Source organism: Felis catus, chromosome A1 (genome assembly GCF_018350175.1).
Source record: "Felis catus isolate Fca126 chromosome A1, F.catus_Fca126_mat1.0, whole genome shotgun sequence".
In the NCBI taxonomy this organism is placed as follows: domain Eukaryota; kingdom Metazoa; phylum Chordata; class Mammalia; order Carnivora; family Felidae; genus Felis; species Felis catus.
The window spans coordinates 176,124,960-176,145,499 of NC_058368.1; the positions used below are offsets into that span (position 1 = coordinate 176,124,960).

Consider the following 20,540-nt stretch of genomic DNA (forward strand, 5'->3'; position numbering starts at 1 on the left):
CCCTCCTCCTTCCCCCGCCTTCACACACCAGAGTTCCCTCCGCCCCCAAATGCTTGACTGCTCATTTCACCCCCCACTCAGCCACGTTGAGCTGATTAAAAGAAGGGCCCCCTCACAATAGTTAGGCCGATGGACGTTTTCATCAAAGCTAAATGTCCTTTAATACTCTGATGCCCACTCTCCTCTCCTGACACCTGGCCGCTGTCAGTCTCCTGGTGGGAGAGGGAGCTATAGCAGTTTTCCTTCTCCCCACACCCACCGCAGCCCTCCCAGGCTCGCTGGGCGCATTCCCTGCACTTGAAAGCTTTCCTTTCCCGGGCGGCGCCCTATCTATTTCTCTATCTCCTCTCTCTCTCGATCTCTCCTTTCGCTTCCAATTCTTTCCAACACCCTCCCTCTCTCTTCCGGTTCTCTAGGAAGAGCAACCAGTAGTGAAGGCAGCAAAGCGGAATGAAGAAGGGTAGGCAGAAGGTCCGGGGCAGCCTCCCCAAGGCAGAAGGTCAGAGCGAGACGCAAGGGAGTGGAGTGCACGCACCCAGCTCGGGCAGGGCAGCGGGGCAGGGCTGTGGGAACCCTCTGTCCGGATGCTCCTCTCTGCGGGCGCCTGCAGCTCTGCAGAGAGAGGAGAAGCCTCTTGGATCCAAGGAGCGCTGGGTGGCACTCAGCATTTGCTAAAAAGTCGCTGTGCCACGTGTTTCCTGTTTATCAACCTGCAAGCATTTGTTGCACACCCAGCCCAGAAGTGTGCTAAGAATGTATTCTCTGCCCTCAAACGCCTGAAGACGAGGCAATGCGCAGGAAGACAGGCACCTAAGCCGAAAAGCCGCGCACAGAGGCAAAGGGCTGCTACTATTCTGCATGATTATTATTCCGATTACTCTACGGTACTAAGATTTTATAGTTGAAGCAACAAAATGGCTTCTCACGCCTGCTCTGCTCCCCACCCCCACATTCCCCAAGCTCCACTCCAGCCTACAACCCTTGCTGACACCACTCCAGAAAAAAATTTAAAGGTGGGGGCGGTGCAAAAAAAGAATATGCCAAGACCCTCTGACTACCTCCTTCTGTGGTCATTTGCAGTTTCGGACTGGGAAGGTAGGGGGGAAGGAGAGCTATGATTGGAGCCAAAATATAGACACAGTCCAGGTGGAAGGCCTAAGATCATCTTGGATCCACTTTCCTATAGTAGGCCTCTCTGTTTTTTCTCCCTTAGGCCATTTGTTCTCCACTCTGGGATGACTCTGTTGCCAATAATACTGCTAAGAGCCCCTGTTTCTTAAGCACTTGCTACCAAGCAAACATTATGCAACCCATTTCGCTTGAGCGATGTTCTGGTTATCTACGGCCGCATAGCAAACCATCCCCAAATATAGTGGTATGTTCACTGATTCTGTGGGTCAGGAATCTGGACAGGGCACAGCAGGGATAGTTTGTCTTTGCTCTATGGAGTCTGGGGCTTTAGCTGTGAAAAGTAGACCCGCTGGGTGCTGGATTCATCCAGAGGCTTCATCACTCACAGGTCTGTCTGGCATCTAAACTGGAATGGCTAGAAGGCTGGTTGAGTTACAACTTTCAACCAGTGTGCCCGCACATGGCTTCTTCATGTGGCTTGAGCTTCCTCACCGCCTGGTGGCCTCAGGGTAGGCAGACTTCTTACATGGTAGCTCATGGCTCCAAGTGCAAATGCACCAGCAAATAGAAAAGAAGTTACATGGCTTTTTCTGACCTAGCCACAGAAGTCACATGGTGCCACTGTACCTAATTTATTGGTTGTATTGGTCAAAGCAGTGTCAAACCTGCCCATATTCAAAGGGAGAGGACATACATGGACCCCACCTCTCAATGGGAGGAATGGCTAAGCATCAGGAAATATGGCTTACAACTATCTTGTTTCATTCCCACACAATAATCTTTTGAGGAAACAGGAGTTACATCCCCACTTTACAGATGAGGGCGTTGAGGTTCAAGCAGCCTACTTCAGAGCCTATGCTCCAAATCAGTGTCCACATGACTCACTGCCTATCATTTCTGATGCCTTTCTTTGCTCTGGTGCTCCCCAAATCCCCCCAGCCCAAATTCCATGATGCTTCTTTCCTCACCTCTTTCTGTTGGTTTACCTGCTGCAAATTTCCTTCTGCCCTGCACCTCCATCCCATCTTTACCAGCCCCAGGGCCTGGGATGGAAATGTCAAGAAAGGCACTGCTCTGACTTCTGCCAGTCTCTAATGTCAGCTACTTAGGGCCCTTCACGCTCTACTGGCCAGAGTAGGAATGACCTTTGTCCTTTGGAATCCCCACTGCCTCAGGGAAGCCACTATCGTGCCCAGCCTTCACTCTGCCATTGAACCATGGCCAGTCCCAACTGGGTATCAATACCCCACCAATGTTTGAGTATCTCCTTTAAACATTATCATCAGGTGCCAAAAAATACAAATGAAGATTTTAGGAAGACAAGTGGGAAAATGGAAAAAAAAATTTTTTTTAAGTATATGGCATAAAATGATGAAGGGTTACTAATATACAGAGCTCATAGAAATCAACAAGACAAAATTAAGATCTCAGTAAATAGCAGGAAGATGCAAGCAGGTGATAGATTTAAACAAGAAAAATACAGGTGGATTACAGACATTTGACAACAATGAAAATAATTTAAAATAATTACAATATGCTGTTTTCACTATATATATTTGCAAAGATTCTAAAAGTGAGAATTCCCAGACTGCTTTCCAGAGTGAATGTACAAAATTATAGTCCTGTTTCATTCATGTTCTAAGAGGTCAGTGGCTCTTCCTGAGCTTCAGCAATCAGGAAAGACCCCCTGGGGGAGGCAGGGCTGGGCTGGGACTATAAAAGGGGGTAGGAGGTCTCAGCTGCACTGTAACATTTACACTATGCTTGAACAACTCACGGAACTGGAACTTAAATTCTTCTGCTTAGAGGCACCTGCGTGGCTCAGTCAGTTAAACGTCTGACTCCTGATTCCGGCTCAGGTCATGATCTCATAGCTTGTGAGTTTGAGCCCTGTGTCGGGCTCTGTGATGACAGTGTGGAGTCTGCTTGGGATTCTCTCTCCCTCCCTCTCTCTGCCTCTCCCCTACTTGTGCTCTGTCTCTCTGTCTCTCAAAAATAAACATTTAAAAATGTTAATAAAAAATATAAAATAAATAAATAAATAAATAAATAAATTCTTCTGTTTAAACTGCTCTGTAGATATTTGACCTAGCACTATGTATGAAAAAGGGTATATGATCATGAATTCAGCTCCTCCTTCAGATCCAAAGGCTTCTTTCTATTGGGATTTCCCCTTTTTTTTTTTTATTTTTTTTTTTAACGTTTACTTATTTTTGAGACAGAGAGAGACAAAGCATGAATTGGGGAGGGGCAGAGAGAGAGGGAGACACAGAATCGGAAGCAGCCTCCAGGCTCCGGGCCGTCAGCCCAGAGCCCGACGCGGGGCTCGAACTCACGGACCGCGAGATCGTGACCTGAGCTGAAGTCGGACGCTTAACTGACTGAGCCACCCAGGCGCCCCGGGATTTCCCCTTATTAACAGACGACTGAAATATTCTCAGAAAAGACAATGCTCTAGCACCTGTGAGGAAAGCAAGCAGAATTGGACCCAGCTTCTGTCTTCAAGGTACGTTTACCATGGACAGAAGGACTGGTTGCCTAGAGCCCAAGAAGGTACCTCAGCCAGAGACACTCCAGATATAAAAACTAGCCATGCTACTACCTCAAGGTCAGAAACACGTCGCTAGACCGGAGCCAACAGTGGATGCCCCGGCACTGAGAGGGTAAAAAAGCAAACCACTGACTAGGAGATGATACTCAAAAGAAGCATATATCTAACAAGGGACTCATATCCAAACATATAAAGAATTCCCACAAATCAGTAAGAAAAAGGCAAAAGATTTAAGCAGGCACTTCACAAAAGAGGATATTCAAAAGCCAATGAGCATTGGAAAAGGCGCTCAATTTCATTACTCAGCAGGGAAAGGCAAAGTAAAAGCACACTGCGATAGCCCAACGCTCCCACCGGAATGGCTGAAAACTAAACACTGACAATACTAAGCGCTGGTGAAGATGTGGGACAGCTGTAAACCTCCTACGCTGCCAGTACAAGTTGGCACAACAATTGTAAACCTGAAGACTGCTGAGTAGAATCTACTGACGCTGCATTTATGAGTACCCTGCGGCCCAGCAGTTCCACTCCCAGATTTATACCCGGTAAAAACGTGTGCATATGTTCACCAAAAGACACGTACTAAAGTGTTCATAGTTGCACTCACTGTTCCCAACAATCAGAAGCTGGAAACCATTCAAGTGTGCCTCAATAGAGAATGGGACTACAGTTGTATGTTCGTACAATGCACTGTTACACAAAAGTTAAAAGGAGCTAGCCACAGCCATCAACAATGCAGACAAATCTCACAAACGTATATTGAGTGAAAGTTGCCAGACACGAAGAGTCTACAGACAGTGCGCTTAGATACATGTGAAGTTCAAAAACAGGCAAAACTATTCTGTGCTGTTCGAACTCAGGATAGCGATTATCCTGGGGGGAAAGGAGGAGGCTTCTAGGTCCATTAATGTTCCACTTCTTGAACCAAGCGCTGGTTACACAGCTGTGTTCAGACTGTGAAAATTCACCAGGCTGTTGTTCGTTTTGATTTTGTGCGCCTCCGTGTTCTGCTGGAATAAAATGTTCAGTGAGGGGGACTATGTGCACTGCTGGACTGGGTCAGGGGCTTAAGTGACCCCAGGGTCTATCACTTGCTTACTCCCAAGTAACTCCCAGAGTCGCTGTCAAGCTCAGGATCCTGTAACTGATTGAGACCTGTCCCCAGAGCCACCTGGTGCCACTTCTAACGAACAGGAAGTACAGCTTTCCCTTAGGAAGAGGGCAGAGAGCTCCTAGAAGTGGACTGCCACATCGAGGGAGAGGGCAAGGTACTGGGGGTCCATACTGACTTCCTCCCGTGGCTATTCTAACCGTTTTTCATTCCAAATGCCCCAACTTCCCCCATCCGTCACCCCATACATTTGTTCGAAGAAAAGAAACAAAGCACCGAAGTGTCCATTAAGAAGAAGCCCTCTATGAGGGTCCCTGTCCAGAAGGAATGGGGGAAGCAACTCTCCCCATGATGGAGGGCTAGCTCCTGGTCTACCCAGGACGGAATAACTAGGTCAGCACTGCAACACCAACGGCCAGGAGATAAAGGACATCCAGCCATCGCTTCAAAGGTGGCATGGCAGGGTCTAATGCACACTTTGCTAGTTTCAACACAACACATGGTACATGTGAGCTGTCCTGCCAGAAAACACAGCTAGAGTCTCCCCTCCACAGCCACCAACATTTTGTGTGTGTGTGTGTGGATAATAATCAAATTCAGTATTTTTTCAATCAAGGCTGAGATAATATGGAAAGGCTCACAAAGAATAGGAAGGCCTAGACCAGGGCCTGAAAGGCTAAGAAGATTCAGAAATGCTGCCCCCTCCCTGTGAGGGAGAAAGGTGATGTTTTCCCCTACTTAATTTCCCCACAGGAGTTCCTACTTAGATAAATAAACCCTGATCAATGAGAACCCAAATTTTCCCAAGGCCTGCATTTTCCTCTAGATGCATTTTGGTGGGTGGTCCTCTCTCAGCAGTTGGAATAATCCAGATGATCCTGGGCAACTTGGAAGGAAGCAAGTCTGTACTGAAGCCAAGAAGTAATTTTTTCCCCCTCCAGCTTCCCAGGAGAAAGGATCCCTGTGGGTCATTGTGAGGCTGGAAATAAAGGGAAGCTGAATCCCACCTCATCCAGATGGTTGGTGGTTTTGCTCATGCTTACGGGGTAAGGAGGAGGAGGGGGTTGAAAGCTTTTTGGTATTGTTTAGAGTATTTTTCTTTAAAAAAATGTTTTTAAAGCTGGGTAGAGCCAACTACAATATAGGAGGAGAAAAATGAGGAGAGGTGGGTAACAGTGCTTCGATGTGGCGGGGAGGTCCAGAGTCCATCCACACCTAGAAACATTTCTGTGCACCTCTGGCTTGCAGAAGGTCCCCGTGGGAGGTCCACCAGGGGCAGGTCCACTGAGGTTGGCCACAGTGCCTTTACTAAGGCTGGAGGACCAGCCTCAGGTTGCACCCTGGCCTGGGGCCTGGCTGGAGTCAGCTCCAAGTCGGATCTGCTGCAGGCTGAGCAGGTGAAGCCGCGAGAGGTTCCGACGGTGGGTGGCTGGATTTGGTAGTCTCTCCAGCCCTTAGGGCTCGGGAGTTCGCTCCTCCACCCGACAAGAGTCGCCCAGAGGCCAGACAGCCCTCCTCAAATGCTAAACCTGGTTTTCCTCCAGATGCCAGCGAGCAAGGTTGCCCATAGCCTCTGACGCCTGCTCTCACTAGCCTATAGCCCAGATCAACTATCTTCGTGGTTAGGCAAAAAAACGAAAAGAAGTCCCCTCTCCCGGCGAAGCGAGTCTTGCATCCCAAGGCTTCCCCTAGACACAGCGATTTCAGCCGGGTATTTCCTCTTGGCCGGCCGGGTTGGGAGTTCTGGACCCCCCCGCACCTTCGTGCTGGCCCCCTCCTCCCCTCCTCATCCTCCCACACTCCCCCAGGGGCAGCAGGGCCTGGCCAAGGGCGCTGCGTGTGACCCCGAGCGGAAGGGCCCCAGTCTGGGTCCTAATGCGGGTGGCGTCTCCCTTGACAGGCGGCGTTTGGGGACAACAGCGGGGACGGGAGATAAGGTGACATACCAGAGCAGATTTGGTGTGCGCGCTGATACTCCTCTCCCGACAGGAAACGCGGAGCTATTTAAAAGACCCTATCGATTACTTTATCTCTCCCAGAGGAAAGCTTCTTGCCGAGAGACAAAAGATGTTCCCTACTTAGAGATACAAGGCCACAGCCTTCCACACACATCGGAGGGTCTGCACAAGCGACGTCCAGTTAGGCTGCGGGGAGAGAGCCACGTTCACACCGCAGACTGCACAAATGCGTGCGTGCCAAGAGGGCAGCGGGAGCGCAGAGGGGAGGAAGGGGCATTTCACGGGATCATCCTCTGTACCCTTTGAAATTTTTTGACACAAAGTAAGTGGCTGTGCTCTTGAAGCACAAATGTGTACCCGTGTCGTTTCAGCGTATTTAAAGCACACCAGTAAGCACATGCAAAGTTACTGGTCGCTGTGAGTGGATTCCACACACGTCTGCAACGTAAATGCTCCGCTGTGCTCCTTTTCAGGGCTCGAATGTCTACAACCGTCAAGTGTTCCCTTAAAGTATGGAGCTGGGTCCACACAACCCGTTATAGCGCGCCCATTTTGTGTTCGAATTCCCGCATTTCGCCCATTTGCTGGGGCTGCAGAATGTCCCCGGCGATACCCCCGATGACACTGAATGTGCTCCGGAATCCCGCAGCTTGCTGGCCTCTGGGTTCCCTGAGCCGTGCCCGGAGGAGGCTCTGGGTAAATGCTGATTGGACCGAAGGGACGGTATCGAATGGTTTTTTCCCCGTACAGCAATTTGCCATCTACGCACTCGCAATGTGCTCCACCTGGCCGTGGAAACTTCGCGGCGTTTCCGCAGAGCAGGTTGGAAGGCAAGGCAAGAAAAGAAGATGCCGAGGAAGGAAGGGTGGCGGCAGGCCACAGGAAGGTTCGATCGCTCGCTTAATTTCCAGCTGAAATTCAACACAGACCAGGCCGCAGCAACCCAGGGCTGAAGCTCCGGGCGCCACGGCCTGGGTTGTCCACGCGAGCCAGGGACGCCGCACAGATCTGAGCTCAACTCTTCTCCCTCCGGGAAGCCACGCTGCCCCAGGCCTCGCCAGCCCCCCGCGCTTTGGACAAAAACGGCTGACCGTTCGCCCAGCCCCGCTTCTCCCCAACCTTGCGCGCTCACGCCCAGGGTTCCTCCGAGGCCGCAGTTCCCCAAGCTGCGCCCACGCCAGGCAGGTACGGAGCATCCCTAGAAAATCCGTTTTCCTCTTCTTTGTGTTCCGAATCGTTATCCGTCTGACTCAAGTGTCATCTGATTTCTCCAGCCGTGACCTTCAATGACGGGATCCTGAGGGACCGATTCGCGCGTCCCGGCTCTCTTGGCCTCTGCGCGCTGTTTTCGCTGAAGCGGTTCGTAGCGGTGGGGTGTGGGGGTTGGGGCACCAGCGGGAACACCGAGGAGAAAGCGCCAAATTAACACAAAACGACAACGGAAGCTTGAAAACGACTCCCTCGGATCTGGCAGATCCTAACGCGAGTTTTAAAAGTGGGTCATAGCTACGAATTCAAGATAAATTCGGTTTTAGAAACATACTCCCCAAAGCACAAAAAAGTGGCTTACACAAAGATATTAACAAGAAAACTGTCAATGGCAAAAAACGGAAAGGAGTCGCTCTTAGAAAAATGTAGATGCCCCCCCAAAGGCAATGTAGGAATAATACTGAAATCTGCAGAAAATGTCTCTAGAAAGATAATATGTTTTAAAAACTGGTGACCGCCTGAATGGGGATGGAAATTAACTAAGAGGCCCAAGGAAACCTTCTTGAGTGATGCAAATGTAGTTGTATCTTGAATGTGGTGGTCCTTACAGGGGTTTACTCCCCGTGTCAAGACTCATGGAACCGTATGTACATTTGAACTGTTCATTTTGTTTTTGGTACATTATGCCTTAATAAAGGTGGTTTGAAAAATAAATAAACCCACTAACAATTTGGTCTTTAGGGAAGGAAACTGGGTAGCTGGGGGAAAGGCATGGGACACTTTACATTGCATCCTTTTCACCTGTTTGTTTTGGGTTTTGTCATTGTTTTTATGGTGTAATATGTATTCAAAATACATAAATAGGATGTTGGGTGATGTGAATGTAAAGCAATTGTTAAAGAAACCAACAAATGCAAAAACAGAGATGCTTGTACACCCTGTTTTAGGGATTAAAAAAAAAAAAAAGCATGCTCTGTCCAAGCCCAGAAAATATCTTGGAAGGGGCAATATCTTTAGTGTTCAGATTTGCTCTATTTGGGTTTTGGTCGTATGTTTAGCACACCAACGAAAAATGAACACCCAGAACTTTTCCGGTGCTTATGTGTGATGTGAGTGGCTGTCATCTCCTTGAGGACTCTCAGGGCAGGCCGGCCACGGAAGCACGCGACAGAAAGCCACAGGAGCAGGAGGGAGGGTTTCCTCGGGCTCCCGGAGCTGCAGGAGCAGCAGTGCGCTATCCCGCTTAGAGCAAAGAGGAGGAAACCGGCTGTGTTGCCGAGGGAAGGCCAAACCGCGAGGGCTCCAGACCTGCCTGGGGGGCAAGCAGAGCCGCCCAAAGGCTAAGCAGGAGGGCAGGGTGCCTCCTGGCCGGAGAGATGGGAGTCCACCAAACCCACAGCCTCTCTGGGACCAGTAGCTGCAAGGGTCCCACCTCTGTTTGGGGGAACTAGGTATGAAATATCTCCACTTACTGCCCTGGAAGATAGGGGAAAGTCACTTGGCCTTGTTAGGATAGATTCCAGATCTCGTTCGGATTCAGAGCTATTTCAGAAAGGTTTTTGGAGGCTGTCCCTCAAGAGACAGATGGACAGTGGGCCAGAGACCAGGGGCCGGGAAAACTAGCTGGCCTGGGGACAGGGCCTGGGTGGGGTTACCAAGTCCACCAGCCAACTTCATTTGCTGCCCCACTCAGCCATCGACCCACGGGACCTTCAACCAGCGAGCCAGTGCACTGAGTAATGTGAGGGGGCTGCATTCCCGGTGACCCCAAGACTTGGCTCTGCTGCTGGGACAGGTTAGGGGCACATCATGAGAGCAAACTTGCTGGTGGCGGTCAGGACCATTGAGGTTCTGTCCCTGGATAGTGTGGGACAAAGTCCGTCCCACTCCCCTGTCTCTGGGGCTCTGCGGACCACCGGACTCAGATTTCTTACTGCTGATGGCTGAGCTCCAGTCCCTCCATGGAGATTTCACTGGATTGCTACTTGGGCTGCCTGTCTCAAACGGTACACACCTTTGATTAGTAAAGTTCAGGAGGAAGGCTCAGAGATGTGCTTTTTTTCAACATGTGCCACAGGAGATTCTAGCCTAGATGGTTACCACTTTATTCACTACATTTGGGGCTTATCTTGATTGTGGTTTTAAAAATCTCTTTAAGGCAATACATGCTTGTGGTGAACAACAAGAAAACAAAAAACAAAAGAAAGAAATTGTCCTAAAAGATGTACTGCGGAAAATGTCATTTTTTTCCTGACCCTGCTCCCCCAGTTCTCTTCCCCAGAAGCTTTCATTACCATTTTCTTTATCCTTCCAAAAAAATCCACATAACTGCATATATGTGCATATGGCCATTTATAAAATACAAATTCTGCCACCAGGTTTGATTTTTAATGTACCTCAAAATATATCCATAGAGATGCATATAAACGTAACTAACTATTTCTCATGGCTGCTAGTATTCTGTTTTACTGCTGAACATAGCTTGTTTTTAACTATTCCCCTAAGGTCAACATATTGGGTTTGTTTAATGTTTTGATTCTTTAAAAGATTAAAACTGCAACAAAAAATACTTTTCTTGTTTGCATATACCTGTAAAATAGAGTCCTAGATGTGGGAATACTAGTCCAAAGGGCTTATGCCTTTTTTTATTTTGATAGTACCAAATTATTCCAAAGAGATTTATCAATTTACATTTCTAATCAACAATGCAAAAGAGAGACTAAGAAGGGTAATTATCAAACTTTTTGATCTTTGCCAGTCTGACAAGTGAAAACATTTGCCTCTTTGTGTTTTAATTTGCCTTTCTTTCTTTCTTTCTTTCTTTCTTTCTTTCTTTCTTTCTTTCTTTCTTTCTTTCTTTCTTTCTTTCTTCCGTTTTATCAGAAACGTTCTCCTACTCTTGGTCAATTTTTCAATTGTTTTCTTGAGTCATTTTCTTATTGATTTACAGGAACTCTTTCCATATGGTGGAAATTAGTTTTTTGTTGTCATTATTTCTAGTATTTAGCCTGTATGTTTTTTCTCTTTGATTCTATTTATGTTTTCTTTTTGTTTTTGCTGTGCACAAGTTTCTTTTTATGCCATCAGGTTTATATAGTTTATTTTTATGGTTTCTAGATCTCTAGTTCTCATCCACCCTCCCAAATATACAAGTACACTCCAAAATTATTATCTTAATCATCTAAGCACTTTTATGTTTCGATTCTTATGTCTAAATGTTTAATCTTTCCAGAATTGGAAGTATTTGGTGTAAGAATAATCCATTTCTCTCTAACACCACTTCACTTTATTTTAAATGTGTACTACACTCCCTCAAATAGTGTACCATCACAATTGGCAGGGACCTTATTTCCCATCTTAAGGAGTTTCACAATCACCAACATACCTTGTCACCAGACCCACTGCCCAGGTGAGTCCAGGTAACAACCTGGGATGCCTCCCAGAACAGCACAGCTGAGGAGGGACCTTAGGTGCAACTAATAACACCAAAAAGAAAACCATGAAACTGGTGACCAACGAGGGGAAAAAAGATGTGCTCAGGGTCAGCCAATCAGTGAGAGAGGCAAGACCAGAACCTAGTACTGGCTCATGGTCCGGTACTCTTTCTGGTACAACTCTGCATCCTTCAGAGTCTGTGTGACTTGGGCTGTGCAATCCCAGCATCTGGTGCGGGAGGCGGGGGGGGGGGGCACCCAGTCAATGTGGGTGAAAAGATGCAGGAAATCACGTCCAGCATCCCATAGTGACTAGGCTGGGAGTCACTTGGAGGCTGGGGGGGGGGGATATTCTGGCCCTCTCTTTTAGCTTTTCCCCTCACTGCCTTCCCTCCGCCCCCCTGCAGAGAGATACACTTATACACTCATACATAGATGTACATAATATCCACCAGCCAGGTAGATCTGTTCTCTGCTTCCCCCTTCTGTGGGCCTCAGGCCCTTCCTATGGCTAAGCAGTTTCGGACAGACAGCCCTTAAAGCACTTCAGGGGACTTCCTGCCTGTCCTAGCTAGCTAGCAGAGGCTGATCCTAGGGCAAAAGCCAGACAGATTATAGGGGAACATGAAGATAGCATTTCCAGGGCTCTGTTCAGACTGCCCAGATACAGGACCAGCGACATGATTTGTAGGGCCCTGTACAAAATGAAAATGTAGTGCTTCTTGTTCAAAACTTATCAAGAATTTCAAGACAACATCAGCAGAGCACAGGGCCTTCTAGGCCAGTCTTCATGGAAGGACAGGGTTAAGTATCAAGGGAGAGGAGAGAAGAGCCTTCCATCCTCTAAAGCTCTAGATTTTAGGGTAAAGTGAGCTGGGAGTTATGCTACTCATAATAGCAAAAAGGTGGAAACAACCCAAATGTCCACCAACTGCTGCATAGAGAAACAATGGGTATATATCCATACCATAGAATATTATTCTGCCATAAAAAAGAACAAAATACTGGTACGTGCTATAACATGGGTAAACCTTGAAAACATTATGCTAAGTGAAAGAAACCAGTCACAAAAGGCCACGTTTAAAATGATTCCATTTGTATATGTCCAGAATAGACAAACCTCTAGAGACAGAAAGTAGACAGATTTGTGGTTGTCCAGAGCTGAGGGGGTAGGAGATGGGGTAGCTGATGGCTAAAGCCTACAGGTCTCTTTTGGGAGTGATGAAAATGTCCCCAAATTAATTGCGTGATGATTGCACAGCTCTGTGGTTATACTAAAAAATCACCGAATTGTGTATTTTAAGGGGATGAATTGTATGGTATATGATTAAATATCTATTAGATCTCAATGAAGGTGTTACCAAAGAGGAGGAGGAGGAGGAGGAGGGGACTTAAATTTCTCCCTCTCTTTCTCTCTCTCAGCCAATCTTATTGAGGGAAGCCCCTCCCTCTCGTCGGTGAAGGTTTTCGGGCAACCCTGCATCAGCCTGGTCCTCTTCTCCAGGGGCCCGAGTGTGTGTGTGTGAACGAGGGTGGGGAGGACAGCGTCTTGCTTCCTCTCCAGTTGATGTGACTCTAGGAGGCAGCCACGTGCAATAAAAGAAAATATGCACAATCCTGTAGTGAGTCCTGCGTCCGAATCCTAGCACTGTCACGTTCCATCTGTGGGACGTTGAGCAAGTCAGGGCACCTCTCTGAGCCTCTTTCTCCTCTGCCCAGCGCTGGAGATCGTGTGCCTCACTCAGTGAGAGCTCTAGAAACAGCAGCAAAACCAGGATTTGATCCGGGCTGATCCACCAGCGTGAGGCGCGCCCCCCTGCAGGAAGCATCCAGTGGCGCGGAGGGCCTCCCGGACGCTTCGGAAGCCAAGGACCGGAGGAGCGGTAGCCCTCACAGTCGTCCCCACCCCCAACCCCGGGCCCGGAAGGAAGCCAGGGCAGCGGAGGGGCCCCGCGGCCAGAGCGGGGAGCCGGGTTGAGGGCCGGGAGCCGGGCCGCAGCCGCCGCTGCTCATCCATCAGCCGGACGAAGAGCAGAGGCGCGCTCTCGGCCCTCTGTTTGCTTTCTCGCCAATTATTGCCGCGCCGCAGCCCCTTTGTTGATACAGTAGTCCGAAAAAGTGCTAATGTTCATTTATCAGGGGGCCCGCCGGGGACTCCCACGAGTTGCGATTCTTCCCAAAATATAAACATGGGGCGAGCGTCCCAGACAGAAACCCCCATCTGTTTCCCCGGCGCGGGCGGAGAGCGAGGCGTTGTTGAAGATAAAGCCGCGGATAACGCCGCCTGTCTCCAATGGACGTCTCCCCGGCGCATTAATGACATTCCCGGTGATAGTTCCAGCTTATCTTTCAATTAATCATATATACCTTTTGCGGCCGGCCCTGCTGATTGCAGGAAAGGGGGGCCGGCTTGGGCCGTGCCGATCGCCTTTTCAATTAATAATATTTTATGCGCGCAGAATGCGCTCAAGTCATCTGGAATTTGGCTCATCTTAAAGCCCCAACTCTTTAAAAGGCGAGGAAATAGATGGATAGATTTTTCGATCTCTCCTCTCTGCCTCCTTCTCTCTCTCTCTCTCTCTCTCTCTCTCTCTCTCTCTCTCTCTGCTTCTCTCTAGGCTGAAAGCTGTTTGTTTGTCCTGCTAGTTTGGCCAAAGTGCGGCTTAGAGAGGCGGCCAGGTTGGGTCAGCCGCCCTTGGGAAGGAAGACGTGTCCCTAGTGAGTCTGGAGAATCAAGTTTCGGACCTCCCCACCCCCAACCACTGTAACTTCTATTTAAAGAAAACAAAAAGTTTTAGTCACTCAGAAAGTGAGAACTGCAAAGAAAAGTTAGCAATTGCTCTTGGACATTTCTCTGTGGACACCAGCATGGGTCGCCCAGTTTCCATTTTGCTGGTATTTATCCCTTTTTTTTTTTTCTTTGCTGGATTTCCTCTCTCTGGTAACGCTAAGGTCTGTTTTAGAGCCGAGGGAAACTACAATTGGATTCACTGAGGGTATAGGGAGTGGAGAAGCCACTGATTTCGTCCAAATAGGGAAGGTTTTCTTTCCTCCCCTTTTCATGACACCTGACCCACAGGTCTATCTGTCAGCCCTGGGAACCATACCCGAAAATAGGTGATAAATCTTAACCGCTTTGATTTGCAAAGGAAATGCCAAGGTGTTTTTTTTTTTCTTCCTGCAGAACTATCTCTTAAACACACACACACACACACACACACACACACACACACACACACACGGAAAAAAAAAAAAACTAAAAACAGGGATCCCGGATGCAGCCTCGATGTCCCCCATTAAACGGTAATATTTCAGGCGCTGGCTCACACTAATCTTTCAAACTGTCATCGCAAACCGCCCGACCAGCCTATTCACTTAACAGCGCTCCCAGGACCCTCGCTTGGAGCTCTTTTGAATGAGACATTTAATTGAATCGGATGTGGCTCGTTTGCCAGACGTCACCGCCTAGGCGATAGGCATCCTTCCCCACTCCCCCCCCTGCCAAAATCTTCAAAGGCGAGGTAGGCCCCCAAACTAGGTTAGTTGGGGACGATAACCAAAAGCGTTGCGCAGAAGGGCAGAAGAGAGGCCACTGGTCTGCAGGTCCCTCAAGGAAGAACCCGAGTTGGGGCCTTGGGAGATGGGTGAATGCCAAGGGTTTCTGAGGCTTGAGAGCACCTCCCCCTCCCCCCCTCCCCCCCCCCCCCCCCCCCCCCCGGCCCTCCACACATTTGAAAAAGGTATCTCTCTGCAGACCCAACTAAAGATTCCAGAAATGCACGTCGACCCTGGCTGGAAAATTCGAAGATAGATTTCCACCACGAAGGCCTGGGCCTGGTACTGGCACCTGGCTCCTGGAAGTCGGATCCGAGAGCTGCGAGACCGCGGGAGAGCCTCGCGGGGGTCCACTCTCCTTCGCCCTAACCCGAAGGCCACAGGTCCTGGGAGTGCGGGTTTGACGGGGCCTCCGTAAAGATACCAATGATAGGCCTGTGCTTAATCTGATCTCGCCCTTCCCTGAGGCGCTGCCATATGGCTCACCGCCCCGATTGAGCACCCAAAGGTCCATGTCCCGGACAGACACCATCCTGTCCCTCTTGTTACCAAACTTGTGCGTTGCCTCGGTGCTTCAAGTGTGAATTCAGGAGTAATTCAGGAGTCTCGGCTGTACGCCATGTCCTTGGCTTGCCTTTGCCCCTGCGCGCCACTCTTCTACTCCAAGCACTTCTATCCCAGTCCCCAAACACGTACTTTGCTAAAAGCTGAGCCTCCCAAGTCTCCATTCTTACCAAGTCCCCGCACCACGCCCGCGCCTTCCTGGCATAAGTCTGGGTTATGCCTTGTGAAAATCGATGCGGTTCTCCTAACAAGCACCACCAACTCGAGATAAAGTTAAGGCAGCGACCTTAACCTGGGGGCCATTCTGCCTGCCTGGATCTTGAAACTGTACACAAAACAGAGCGCCTCTCTGCAGTATTCTGGGGGTGAGAGGATAGCCCAAGCTTTCATCAGATCTCCCAAGAAACTAGGATGAGGTGGACCAGCACAGGGTCTGGCCGGGTAGGTAGCTTGCACTCCTGAAACATTGGGAGATCACTTCTTAACTGACCCTGGGGCTAAAAATTTACACCCCGTGTGCCCAGCCCATGCTCCTGGCCCCGCTGCCGCTGCCGTGGGATGCCCTCCTGGGAGCCAAAGCCAGCACAGAGATGTCTGAGAAATCCCTTCCACGATGGGTTCCGGGGATCCCTGCATGCCTGCCTGCCTGAGAACTAAACCTGGGCTGGAGCCTGAGGTGCTGGGGCTGATGAGGCCTAGAGGCCTTGCTGCTAGGCAGGAAGGACAGGGGAAAGTAGGAGGCAGGAATAGTGGGCTCCAGGAAAGGAGAAACTAGGTGGTTGGGGAGCTAGGTCGCCCTAGAAGACAGTTCTCTTCTGGGAAGCTGAGCTGATCGCTGGGATTCTGGATTTGTTTCATTATTAAGGGGATGGTCATCTCTGAGAGGAGGCTGATAGCGACTGACGCCCCCTGCAGTTGTGTGTGTGTATAACCTACACTACTACTATAGAAGGTGGCCACCCACAACCCCACAACTGCCCAGCGTTCCTAGGGTACGGGGCACTACTGGGGCATGACCGGCCCTGTAAGTCAAGCCAAACAGAACCCCCAAATTACCCAGAATCTCCCCCTCCTGCCATTACCCCAGAGCAAACTTTCTCCCCGGTGCTTCTCTTCTTATACAAAGTCTTCCCTTGCATAAAAAAGTCTTTAAGACTCCTGGAAATGACTCCCCCCCCCACCAGCTCCCCACCCAATCCTTCACTCCTGCATTCCGTTTTCGGGGCCAAGGAACATTTCCTCAACCCCCAGATCCACCCAACCTGGCCCAGACTCCATATCTAGAGAAGAATTAGGTCCTTTCTTGTATATGCGTCTCAGTGGGGGTTTCAGGCTAGTACCGTGGAGAAATCTCAGGCTACAGGAGCAATAGGAGAGCCTTCCAAATGCTTCGCGGCCCCTTTAAAAAGCTGAACAGGATTTTTTTTTTTTTTTTTTTTTTTTTAGCCCTATGACTATATTAGGTGACACGAAACTGCTCATCGCTCCTGTCATCGGGGCCCCCGGCCCAATGGCAGCCTGAGTCCCCCTCCTCTGGCCTGGTCCCGCCTCTCCTGCCCCTTGTGCTCCGCACTACCTGCCGCCTGGCCACAACCCGAGCAGGGAGGCGGGTGCGCGGGCGGGTGGCGGGCACCATGCAGGGAGGCTGCCAAAGGCCGTGGGCAGCGCTGCTCTCTGCCGCCCACCTGGCGCTGTGAGACGCGCGCTGCCACCATGTTCCCCAGCCCTGCGCTCACGCCCACGCCGTTCTCGGTCAAAGACATCCTGAACCTGGAGCAGCAGCAGCGCAGTCTGGCTGCCGGGGAGCTCTCCGCGCGTCTGGAGGCCACCCTGGCGCCCGCCTCCTGCATGCTGGCCGCCTTCAAGCCCGAGGCCTACGCGGGGCCGGAGGCCGCGGCGCCCGCCCTCCCGGAGCTGCGCGCCGAGCTGGGCCCCGCGCCCTCGCCCGCCAAGTGTGCGCCTGCCTTCCCGGGAGCCCCCGCCTTCTATCCGCGTGCCTATGGCGACCCCGACCCTGCCAAGGATCCTCGAGCAGATAAGAAAGGTGAGAAGGAAACACAAGCCCCTGCTCCCCCCTGGGGTCGCTTTTGTGTCCCCAGCCGCCGCCTAGAAACTCTGGCCTGGGTGGAGGAGACGCGAGTGCTTGGGCGGAGGGCCGAACGCAGGGGGTTCTGATCCTGAGAGACAAGGTCGTCGCCAGGGCCCCTGAGCCCCGCATCCAATCGGAGGTTTAAAAGAAATGCTGGATTGAGATGATCAGAAACAAGAGACAAAAGAAATCTATATATATATTTTTATTTTGGCCTAACAAAGCCCCAGGAGGCAGCAGCCTCACTCAACGAAGTTAGCTATCGGTTTGTGGCACACAGAACAGAGAAGGAGATATTCTGTGTTAGGATTGTTGGCGTTGTTTTTTAAATCTCTTCTGGATTTTTAAAGGTCTTTTCAGAATCTGCCAAAAACACCTAAACACAAGTTAAAATTCTGCACAACAGACATAATTTTGCTGGTCACAACTGGAGAAAGGTCCAGGACCTTCTATAGCCCACCGGTAACCGGGGGTTTGTGGGGTTTTTCCTCCTTTGTGCCAGGACAGTGGAATCTTTGGGAACAAAGGCCTTGAATTTAAAATGAGATACTGCCGGACCCTCAAGAATCTGATTAGCAGCTTTATTTTTCTGGCACAACTTCCCCAGGCGACCAGGGCCCAGGGGTTCTCTCCTGGAAAAAGTTAGGAAATGCCGCGCGGTAAAGTCGGGAGGCAATGGAGGAGATGACTGAGGAAGGTGGCCGCATCGCTCCGAATGCCATCCCAGGATCGGGGAGAGGGGAGAGGCTCGCCCTGGAGCAGAAAGGGAAACGCTGGGGAGACTTTGTTCCAACACAGGGTCAGGGCGAATCCGAGGTGGCCGGGGGCGCCGGGCGAAGGGCCGCCATGAACCGAGAAGGGATCTTTCTGGCCTAGAGAGGTTTGTCTAGGAGCAAAGGGAAGGCCCGGAGACAGCCGCTGTTGGGTCAATTCCATTGACCGCTACCAATTCGACTCCAACTCGAGTAGGCGGGCCGGGCAGGTTCCGAGGCTCCCTGCCCACCCGCGGTTTCTTGGGCGCCGGACAAGCCCCGTGGCGGCTTCGACCAGCAAACCAACACCTTTTCCCCTTCAGTTTCTTCGGGGTTCTGTAATTTTGAGACAGTGTGACCGATCCTGGGGTGAGGCCTTGGTTCCCTTCACTCAAATTCTCAAGCCAGAGTAGCCTTAATCTAATTCGCCCCAGGGCATCACCCGGTTTTATTTTCTTTGCAGCCTGAAATCTTAAGTCACAGTCCGTCTCCCTCACTAGAATGTGACCCCCCCCACCCCCCCCCCCCCCCCCCCCCCCCGAGGACAAGGGCCTCTGGTGTTTTGCTCTCCAGTGCCGAGAGCCATGCCTGGCATATAGTAAGCGTTCAACAAATGCTAACTGGGGGTCGGAAAGCGAGCTGTCGGTGGCGCCCAGTGCACGCGGCAGAGGAGACGCAGCCAAGCTGGGCGATCCAGACAGGTCGGGGGTGGCACCCGCTAGGGCTAATTACCTCGCAGGCGCTTTGCGGATCGGGCCGCTCCGACCTGACCCGGCGTCCTTCTGCCCCTTTGTTTCCCCGCAGAGCTGTGCTCGCTGCAGAAGGCGGTGGAGCTGGAGAAGCCGGAGGCCGACGGCGCCGAACGACCCAGGGCGCGGCGGCGGAGGAAGCCGCGCGTGCTCTTCTCACAGGCGCAGGTCTACGAGCTGGAGCGGCGCTTCAAGCAGCAGCGGTACCTGTCCGCGCCTGAGCGCGACCAGCTGGCCAGCGTGCTGAAGCTCACGTCCACGCAGGTCAAGATCTGGTTCCAGAACCGGCGCTACAAATGCAAGCGGCAGCGGCAGGACCAGACTCTGGAGCTGGTGGGGCTGCCCCCGCCGCCGCCGCCGCCGGCCCGCAGGATCGCGGTGCCCGTGCTGGTGCGCGATGGCAAGCCGTGCCTAGGGGACTCGGCGCCCTACGCGCCGGCTTACGGCGTGGGCCTCAACGCCTACGGCTATAACGCCTACCCCGCCTACACGGGTTACGGTAGCGCGGCCTGCAACCCCGGCTACAGCTGCGCCGCTGCTTACCCGGCCGGGCCGCCCCCGGCGCAGTCGGCCACGGCCGCCACCAACAACAACTTCGTGAACTTCAGCGTCGGGGACTTGAACGCGGTGCAGAGCCCCGGGATTCCGCAGGGCAACTCGGGAGTGTCCACGCTGCACGGTATCCGAGCCTGGTAGGGAAGGGCCCTACCTGGGGCGCCCCGACCGATCCCATCTCTAAAGAGGGACACGGACTCTCGGGGGAGGGAGGACCCCCTGACGTGTCTCCGAGTCCCTTGGATTTCACGTTCACTCCCGCAGGGGCCTAGGAGCTTTTTCGGCCCTATGCCCCTTTGTCCCCATGCTCGGGAGAGTTTGTGGCCGCGTTTACAGAGCTTGCGGCGAACGATCCCGCAACCTGGTGCCTCAGCCGTCGTCCCCTGAGTGCCCTCCAAACGGCCACGGGCACCCCCAACCGGCTGAACACGGGCCAGTTGGGACTGGGAGCCTGGGTGCACCTTTCTTCGAGCCTGGGCCCGGCGCCCGGGCCCTTGCTGCCTTGCCGCCGCCCACCCACCCGTATTTATGTTTTTACCTGTTGTTGTAAGAAATGAGAATTCCCTTCTCATTAAAGAGAGTGCGCTGATCCGCATGTGTGCTTCTTTCGGCTTGCGGCGCTCGAGAAACTGACTTTTGAAGGGATTTTTAAAAATATTTATTTATGTTTGAGAGAGAAGACGCGCGTGCCCGCAGAGGAGGGGCAGAGAGAGACGGGGCGGGGGGGGGGGCGCAGAGGATCCGAAGGGGGCTCCGCGCTGACTCCAGAGAGTCGGCGGGCCGTGGGCTTCCAACCGTGAGATCATGACCTGAGCAAAGTCCGAGGCTCAACCGACTGCGCTACCCGCCCCGCCCCCCAAACTGAATTTTAGAAAGCAGAGC

The 20,540-nt window shown here is 51.5% G+C and overlaps 1 protein-coding gene across 1 annotated transcript; it reads left to right on the forward strand.

The window, feature by feature from the left end:
- The first annotated feature begins 16,992 nt into the window (after positions 1–16,992).
- NKX2-5 (NK2 homeobox 5) lies at positions 16,993–20,247 on the forward strand. The gene is made up of 2 exons (XM_003981259.4): positions 16,993–17,557; positions 19,159–20,247. Exons 1-2 carry the CDS (start codon positions 17,227–17,229, stop codon positions 19,797–19,799), a joined length of 972 nt encoding a protein of 323 aa, XP_003981308.1. The 5' UTR covers positions 16,993–17,226; the 3' UTR covers positions 19,800–20,247.
- The last annotated feature ends 293 nt before the right edge of the window (positions 20,248–20,540 follow it).

Coding starts and splice junctions, on each gene's coding strand:
- NKX2-5 (XM_003981259.4), top strand. CDS start 17,227: ATGTTCCCCAGCCCTGCGCTCACGCCCACGCCGTTCTCGGTCAAAGAC. Junction 17,558..19,158: donor TCCTCGAGCAGATAAGAAAG/GTGAGAAGGAAA, acceptor GTTTCCCCGCAG/AGCTGTGCTCGCTGCAGAAG.